An 8706-nucleotide genomic window follows, 5' to 3' on the forward strand; every position below is an offset into this window, starting at 1 on the left:
AATTGTCAGCTGATGCAGAGGTTTAGTAATGTTTTGGTTTTTTTATTTTATTTTGCAGTGCAAATAATTACCTTTACCTCAAGGCATCGCTGTCATTTTAGTGACAGGTGTTTTAGTTGTCTTACGACATACTATCTTGTTCATAGTGGCACTGATTTTATATTTTTAGGGTTTTAATCCTCTTTTTTCTTTCTTTGTACTTTGGCAGGTGGAGACCTGGTGGTGTGGTCAGCATGCTGGGAGCGCACTCACTTTTTGTGTTGATATGGTTTGTGGTGGCACCTATTAGTTTGGTGTGTTTTGTTTTGTCACAGGTGGCATACTCTGGACTGTCTGTTCCCTCTGCATTTCCTTCCTGTTTTAGACACTTAGTAAAGGTTAATAAATAGCCAGCAGTAGCAGATAACCCACACTGCCTGTTGTGGCATCTAAATTGAAGCCCCTTTGCTGTAATTTCCTTGAGGATAATTATACTTACAACATTTAATTGAGATCCACCAAACTCAGACCTGAACATAACTAGCATCATGATCTTTGCTCTCATCATCCTGCTATGATCGTCTTCAGAAATCAGCAGCCAAATCACTGGCATGAGGACAACAAAAAGTCAACAAGTTAAAAAAAAAAAAAACAACACACTGTTAAGACACAATAGACATTTTAATGTTTTCTTAGTTTGATACATAGCCTACTCTTAATGTCTATATTTCTTTACAGTAGAAAAATAATGATTTAATTTCTGGAGTACTACAATTATATTCACTTCAAGAGGAGGTATTCAAAATTATCACTGTAAAATAAATTGCGTACATGGGCCAAATCTGTCACAATCAACCATTCTTATAATACCAGTTGGTTAAAGTTTTCACTTTCATAATTTCCCTCAACAGCACACAAAAAGGAACACGATACATACACCAAAGTAATACAAACAGGGTACATTTTATACATATCACTGACGTGAGGAAGATTAAATATGAAGAAGAAGAATAAAATGAAATACAAAAAAATTCACATGATCATATACAACAGCAGAGTTAGTAGGAGGAAGAAACAACATGTGTCTGTAACAGCTGGGGGTGTTTAAAAGTGTACTGAAGTGCCATGAAAGCCCATTAATAGTTTGCGATACAGAATCCACTAAAGTAGTACAGTAATTCAGAAGCGAGATAGTGTCTTGGATTAAACGTCTCTTTTGGTTTGTTACATATTCTGAAATTGGTGGCTAAACATACTGAATGCACCTGTAAATAGTTGAAGCCATATACCATGCAATGGAGACAACAGAGCATTTGGCCAAAAAGCGGTGCACACTCATTGTACTGACGAAGGGTGATACACAAGCAAAACCTCTACAGCAGAGCTGGGGATGACACGGCGAGCATTGTTGGTCCGTAGATGGATAACTTTAACTGGATTGTGGGCAGTCAGACACCCAGCTGCTTGTTCAGCCGGCAGAGAGCATCGCCGACGATGTCGAGCTCATGTCGAAGCTCCTCCACCACGCTGTTGATGCTGGGAGTGTCTTTTAGCACGTCCACACTCTGGGTGTAGGGGTTATATCGAACTGTGAAGGGACGCTTGATGGTCTTGGCAAACTCCCTGAAATGAACACAATATTTTCACTGAACACTTCATCATTCATATTTAATTATATGTAAGACAATACTGTAGTTTATGTATCAATTTTACTCATGCCAGGCGTATTATTATATTATATCTTAAAGTTAAATGATTGGTAGGATACAGAGCAATCAAGCATACCTCATCTTGACTTTGGCCTCCTCAAAGCTGTCTGACACAAAGTAGACATCCTGAAATGTTGTGATGATGCATTCTTGCTTGGATGTAACTTTTGGGTCAAAAGGCATAATCCTTGCATTACCAGAGAGTGCATGCTGCACGAGAGAAACAAAACACAGATGGTGAAAACATTGTACTGGCACACATTTTGAACAGGTGATTAAATAAAAATCTATCTGTATTTTCATGTGAAAGAGGTTCTAGAAGAGAAACCATGTAGTTTCTTTAATGGGGGTCTTAGCAGAGATTTGATCAAAATTACAAGCAATGAAACTCAATTATAACCAAGGGTCTGCTTAATTCAAATACGTTTAAAGGGTTTTAAAGCTTTTTGGCTACTATTTTCACTGGGGCATGATTACAAGAAGTCAGAAGTAAGACTCTCTGTTTGGTTGTCCACTATACAGTCCTGTTAAAATGTATTTACCTTAAGCTCACTGATAGATGAGAGCAGTCCAGCTCCATACGCTCGCAGCTGCCCTTCTTGTTTGCATAGGCCAAACTCCACCGTGAAGAAATAGCACTACAGCGCAGGATTGGATAAAACACCAACACTTACGATGATTTTTGGGGATTTAAAAAAATATCAAACATCTTTGCTAAAATTGAATGTGCTTTAAAATTTTCCAGTAGCAGTGACACTCACCGTGGCCAGTTTCTGAACCGAGTCATCTGAGGCTCCAAGTGAAGCAAGACCGATCTCCTGAGAAAACTGGGCGAAGCTGGGCTCTGCTAGCAGCGGGACGTGACCCAACAGCTCATGGCATGTGTCCCTACATAATGCAACATAACAGAGATTTAGGCCTTGTAGCTTTGCATTAACAAATACACGACATATTCTGGTATCATATATTACTCACGGTTCGGGGGTGTACAGGGGGTCGGAGCTGTGCCGCACATACTGGGTACAGTGGAAAACACGGAAGGCCAAACCAGCGAGGAAGTCACGCGGGGATAAGTAACCTGCCACAGGCCGGATGGTAAATCCAGTACGTTCTGAAAAGATGTTTGAAACATATGTTAGTGATTACATCTTAAAAAGGTGAAAACAAGTATTTGACACAAGACAAGAAGAACGTGTTGTTGAGGAAATGAAAACGAACCCCTGAGGAAGCGTGAGACGTCCTCCAGCTGAGGGATGTTGTCCTCCCGACATTCACAGTATTTGGACAGCAGTGGCAGGTTCTTCAAGTATTCCCGGCAAGCATGGGTGGGGTACAACTTGTTGAGCTCCCTGAACACAACACCCCAAGTCTTCACCTCCTCCTGTGTGAATTCAATTCGAGGAACAGGATCCCCACTGGAACATGAGAGGACAAGTCTTAAGTATCAAGAAAAAAATGTATCAGATTTTCAAAACAGCCTTTTAAATATGCAGAAACGTACTGTTTGTAGGCCATGGCAATATCGGCAAAGTACTTTCGCCTTTTCCTGTAGACATTGTCCTTGAAACCCTGAAGAAGAGAAAGATACAAATATGAGACTGCTTCAGATTGAAGGAGTTTTCTTTTTTAAAATCTTTAAATCAAGTGGTAGGGTGATACTGTACCGGATGGTCGGCATCCAAGTCAGAGCCGTACATCAGGACACGGTTAGCACACTTGTCCAAGTCTGAAATTTTCTTGGGGAACCAAGGTACATCATACATATCTGAGAAGAGAAGGCTCATTTAATCTGATGTTTATGATACAGTATGTGGAGCGTTTCATTCACTGCTGTTTCACCTTCTTCATGTAGACAGGAGTTATCTGGAGGATCCATGTCCACCACGTTCACATGCTTCCGAAGCAGCTGGATGATTTCATTCAGTTGTTCGTGGTTGCTGTCGCAGTCCACAAAAATTTCAAACTCAGAGTTGCGTCTTTTGGATTTTCTTGACTCAATGTGTACAAGGTTCACATGGTTTTCCTGCAAGAAACAATGGAAAGTATCCTTTAAGTTACCGGCATTTGCCTCATGATCTATATAATAAATAAATAAGTTGAGGACTGATACTGATAGACACATAATCAATATATAAAAATGATAAATTATAATGTTACAGCTGTACTCCAAATTAATCAATCAATAGATAGAAACAGTTAAAAAACTATGACCATACCTGGAAGAGTTTGAGCGCCTTTACAAGTCCTCCCACTTCATTCTTGAGAGAAAAGATGATTGTTGCTCTCCCTTTCTCTGATGTGTTCTTCTTTTCAGTGTTTTCTTCAATTTTTGTGAAGGTTGATTTGTTTATCTGAAAAGGGTAAATACAAAAAAAAAGATCATTTTAAATGTGTTTAATATCAAGGTATCATCGATTCAATAACCAGCTTGTGGAGATATTCCATTTTTATCAGCTGTTCTAATTTGGTTCACATAACTAACACTGTATTTCACTTGCGACTAAACCATAGCTCAGGACACATAATGACAATGCACAACTTCTAATCACTTAGGAGCGTCGAGCAATGGATCCCATGGACATCTTATCCTATGAACATGCATGGCAACATGCAGAGCAGCGAGGGTAAGAGTCAAAGAAAACAGTCAGACTCGACACTTTAGAAAAGCAACATTGGTTGTTTCTTCCCATTCGCACAGCAAAATGAGTACGTAATGCAAATGCGGTGGCTACATGCACAGACAGGGCTGAGATTAGTGGCCACAGGAAGCGATCCAGACCTCTTCAGCACCACGGACAGCGCTCTCACATTGACGCACGGCCGCGCGCGCTGCACACGCGAGGGGAAAATTAAAGTAATCCTGCATCAGATTTTGGAAGTAGGACTGTAACATGCCAGCAGCACAGAAAAACTCATCTGTTTTGACTGACTGCAACGTTTTCTCGTTCACATTAGTAGTAGCACACAGCAATTAAGACATTATGCACACAAAATAAAAAAAAATAAAACTGGATTAAAAACGCATTTTGCGGAGATGGGGTGGCTAAAGGAGCGGGCCGCTTTCAAGAAACATTCAAATTCAATCACTTCCTACCATAATTCGCCCTTCCAGCAGTGAGTAGACAGCGCGGCAGACCAGTTTTCGGTGTACCCTTGTCAGTAGTATCCCTGAAAGCATTAGTGCATCGAGACTGGATCAGGACGCTCGCTGGGGTCAACTCTTTGCGTCTCGGTTTAACGAAGATGAACTTGTCTCTGTCTTAAAGAGTCGTCTTACAGCAATCTCATTTAGAGAACGGGAAAGCCTATTATTAGCTCCCTGCATGTTGAAATCTTACCAGACATTAGGCAGCTTTTAATCACTGCACTGTCCCTTCTCAAATAGTTTAATGATGTCAACCTCATAAATTAAAAAAAAAAAAAAAAAAAGCTTTTCTCTTTTTTTCTTGAATGCACGAACTGTTATGCGAATCTTAACAATACTTATTTGTAGTTTAAATGTAGTGGCGCCTGTCTGTGCTGTTTAAACAGCGCAATTTGACCTTCCGGTTCTCGCTGTTTCTGCATGTTTATTTACTTCTATATGATTTAAATTGCCGCAAAATTTACAGCATTATTGTTTTTGACGCTTCACGGGTAAAATCCTGTGAAACGCCCAGATGAGGGTCAGAGACATAATTGAATTGCCTGAAACATTTTCCACTGAAGCTTGGAAAACATTTTGTCGTCGAGTTGTGTGTCATTTATATCCCCCAATTCCGAGTTCTCGGTTTGTATTGTTAAACATTTTGCAGCCGTGCAATTAAAAGCCACGTGCGTTTATGAATTTGCCACAAACGCTATTGATTTGCATTACAGTCTGCATTGCTTTCTAAAGTATTTATTATCCTTGGAGAACCTGTCAGCGTCTTTTCCCATGTGCTTAATGGAGACATCACAGACATGCAGGCTGATCGGTTTATCTTTTATCTCTTCTTTCGATATGGAAATCGTTGAAGGATGGGCAGGCTAAATGAGTCTTTTATTACACGAAATTCGGAACTAACCCTCTTAACCCTTTGACGTAAATTATACTATAACAAAACATCTTAAATTAATCTGCGCTGACGACAAAGTGAAGCCTTGTTCGTTAAGATTACCCGGACCGATCTCCCCACCACTGTCAGAAAAAAAAGCCTACTCTGCAAATACAAGAAAATCTCTTAACTTTCTTGATTTCAAGCCACGCATAAGTTCGTATCACGGATAAAACACTTAAAATCAGCTCCTGTATCTGATATCTCTTGAATAAAAAACTACATTTTCCTTTTTTCTTATATTTTGTCTTTTTTTTTTTTCCGATGAAAATCTTACCTCATTGTTCATCAGTTTTTCTTCAAAGCCAATGTTCATGGAGTCAAAAGATCTTCCTCTTCTTGGTCCTTCGATTTTGTTTGAGTACATGATAAAGCGCTGCTGTTTTTTTTTTTTTTAAAGCCTTTTTATTTACAGCTGGATAATCTAAATAAGGTCCTCTTTTCTAAAGTGGGTTGTCTCCCAGAGAAGCTGCACGCTTTGCTATTTAACCACAGAGAGAAACAGGAGGGGGCAATAATCTCACCCACAGCAGCAAATGGAAAAAGAGCAGCACCGCCCACGTCATTAGGGAAAAGGATGTCTTTTACTTCACCTAAAGGTCTGAGGCAGCTTCAATGAGATCAATCACGAATTCAGTTTTTACTGAGATTAAAACGCACAAAAAGAAATGCAGCCACTGTAATAAAAAGGATAGAAAACAGGAATTATGTTTGTGTTTTCTTATGTAAGACTCATCTGCAAACATGTATCAGTAAACATAGAAAATGTCCCATTATATTCAAACTTCGCTTTGAATGCAGACCCCATGAATCACTCAGAGCTCCTCATGTTGGCACAAGTAGTTAATTTGACTTGTTTGGTGACACCTTGAGACTATGAGGAGGTCAAGGTTTAAGAGGATTCAAGGGCCCCCCGCCTTCATTAGTGATCCAAACATGGCCCCCTTTTCAAAATCCAATCCTGTGCACGTAAGCACTTCTGTGGTCTTGTGCACATAATCTGAATGTTTTCCTTTCTCTAACACCGTGCAACTTCTAATAAGATCAAGACAATCAGTGGGAAAGGCTTCAGAGAGGCCTCTGCATGCAGGATCAAGACGAGGGGAGCAATGAAACTAAGAGATTTCATTACTTGAAACAGCTGACACCACTGTTTGTTAAACTTTAGTCATGGACAGATGCTTTACACAATGCAGGAGGCAGTGACAACACGCACTTGTATGCCACACTCATAAAGTTTGCAGCAACAGAACCCCCCCAGTGTAGATCAGAAAAGCATGAGTGAACATGTTTACGTGACTGTTGGCGTAAGCTCCTTCTTACCTCCACCTACAGAAGGCAAGCAGTTCTGCTTAACTGCGCAAACACAATATACATCGCTGGAGCAACAAAACACAACAAAAGAACAACAAATATTTTACAATTAAAAGATTTGCTGAACATTTTTTAATATTACATTATAATAAAGATTGGAAATTAAACAATTAGTCAATTATTTCATTGGTCAATTGAAATCAAATCAGTTGCCCATTAATTGTGAATGTCAGTTAAACTCAAGCAAAAAGAAGAAGTTGGGAAGATATGTAAAATATAAATAAAAAAAACAAAATGCAATGATTTACAAATTACATAAACCCATATCTAATTGCAAATAGACCAAAGACAACATATCAAATGTTGAAACGGAGAAAGTTTATTGTTTTATGAAAAAGATGTACTCTTTTTGAATTTGATGCCGGCAACTGTCTCAAAAATGTTGGGACAGAGTCAACAAAAGTTGTATAAAGAAAAAAAACACCTGGTCAAACATCTCACAACTAATTAGGTTAATTAGCAACAAGTCAGTGACAGGATTGAGTAGAAAAAGAGCATTTCAGAGAGGCAGAGTCTGTCAGCAGTGAAGATGGGGAGAGGTTCATCACTCTGTGAAAAGAATGTGTGGGAAAATAGTGCACAAATTTAATAATAATGTTCCTCCACGTAAAATTGCAAAGAATTTGGTGATTTTATCATCTATGGTACGTAATATCATTAAAAGATTCCGAAAATCTGGAGAAATCTCGACGCAAGGGCAAGACCTTCAGGTGGCACTGCATTAAAAACAGACACAAATCTGTAGTGGAAATCAGCATCAGGGCTAAGAAACAGTTCTAAAAAAAAAACATTGACTATGGACACAGTTAATCGCTGCATCCACAAATACTGGTTAAAACTCAACCATGCAAAGAAGAAACCATATATGAACATGATCCGGAAGTGCCGCCACCTTCTCTGGGCCCGAGTAAGACCGAGGCTGTTCTTTTACACCGGACTACATAACAGGAAGTTAACCAGGCTGCTGTTACCTAATAAAATACAAAGAGCACTGGCAAGAATGATAGACATGTTAAGCCTGTGACTAATACCTGGAACATGTATTTATTTTCCCTACAATAAGTATTGTGACTTGCTTCTTTATCCACAGTGGAGAAAAACAGGGAAGGACAAAGCCTAATGAATTGTGTGGTAATGCTATTTTCCAGGATTTTCTAATGAACGGCACCTTTCACAAATCCCAACCACTGAGGAGGGATTGTTCACAGCAGGATAAATCCAGATTGACTTATAAATAAATGTTCATAGATGTCACTGTTTTTCTGCACATGCTCAGCCCATGTGTTTGATCTGCTCATGTCTGGACAGATCCTGGACCAGATCTCCTTCATTTAAATTTACAATCAAAGGCTCAATAGATTTCATGTTGAATCCAGTTAATAAATCATGCCTTTTTTTTTCTGTTTGCTGATGTTCTCTGCTGGAAATATAACCACAGTAACTCTAATATTACTTATTTTGTTAAGTTAATACTCCTATTATTATTTATAATAATGTGATGTGGCTCGTTCTCTGCTGTGACACTCACAGGGTAGTTGTCACAGATGCTTTAAGCCAACAAATGTTTT

General features: G+C 39.1%; 1 protein-coding gene across 2 annotated transcripts; it reads right to left on the minus strand.

Moving 5' to 3' along the window:
* Window positions 1-641: 641 nt before the first annotated feature.
* Window positions 642-6204, minus strand: tph1a (tryptophan hydroxylase 1 (tryptophan 5-monooxygenase) a). 2 transcript variants are annotated; one of them, XM_069708236.1, is made up of 12 exons: window positions 6042-6133; window positions 4783-4856; window positions 3905-4039; window positions 3528-3711; window positions 3353-3453; window positions 3190-3257; window positions 2907-3103; window positions 2664-2799; window positions 2450-2576; window positions 2231-2326; window positions 1765-1898; window positions 642-1602 (listed from the first exon to the last, which is right to left on the minus strand). In XM_069708236.1, the coding sequence occupies exons 2-12, from the start codon at window positions 4783-4785 to the stop codon at window positions 1428-1430; spliced, it is 1356 nt and encodes a 451-aa protein (XP_069564337.1). In that variant the 5' UTR covers window positions 4786-4856; window positions 6042-6133; the 3' UTR covers window positions 642-1427. The 2 variants fall into 2 exon arrangements, with proteins under 2 accessions (XP_069564337.1, XP_069564336.1); XM_069708235.1 differs by lacking the exon at window positions 4783-4856 and having other exon boundaries at window positions 6042-6204.
* Between the last annotated feature and the right edge of the window lie 2502 nt (window positions 6205-8706).

The sequence above is a fragment of the Brachyistius frenatus genome, unplaced genomic scaffold, assembly GCF_029030835.1.
Source record: "Brachyistius frenatus isolate BFR_SWC_R1_liver_20210118 unplaced genomic scaffold, ASM2903083v1 Contig_74, whole genome shotgun sequence".
Lineage (NCBI taxonomy): Eukaryota > Metazoa > Chordata > Actinopteri > Embiotocidae > Brachyistius > Brachyistius frenatus.

Bases quoted from the DNA above. Each gene is read 5' to 3' on its own strand.
- tph1a (XM_069708235.1), bottom strand. From the start codon at position 6,131: ATGTACTCAAACAAAATCGAAGGACCAAGAAGAGGAAGATCTTTTGAC. The intron at 2,800-2,906 runs GTTCGTTTTCAT...ACATCTTTTCAG, and splicing joins CGTCTCACGCTTCCTCAGGG to AACGTACTGGATTTACCATC. The intron at 1,603-1,764 runs GTATGCTTGATT...TGTTCATTTCAG, and splicing joins GAGGCCAAAGTCAAGATGAG to GGAGTTTGCCAAGACCATCA.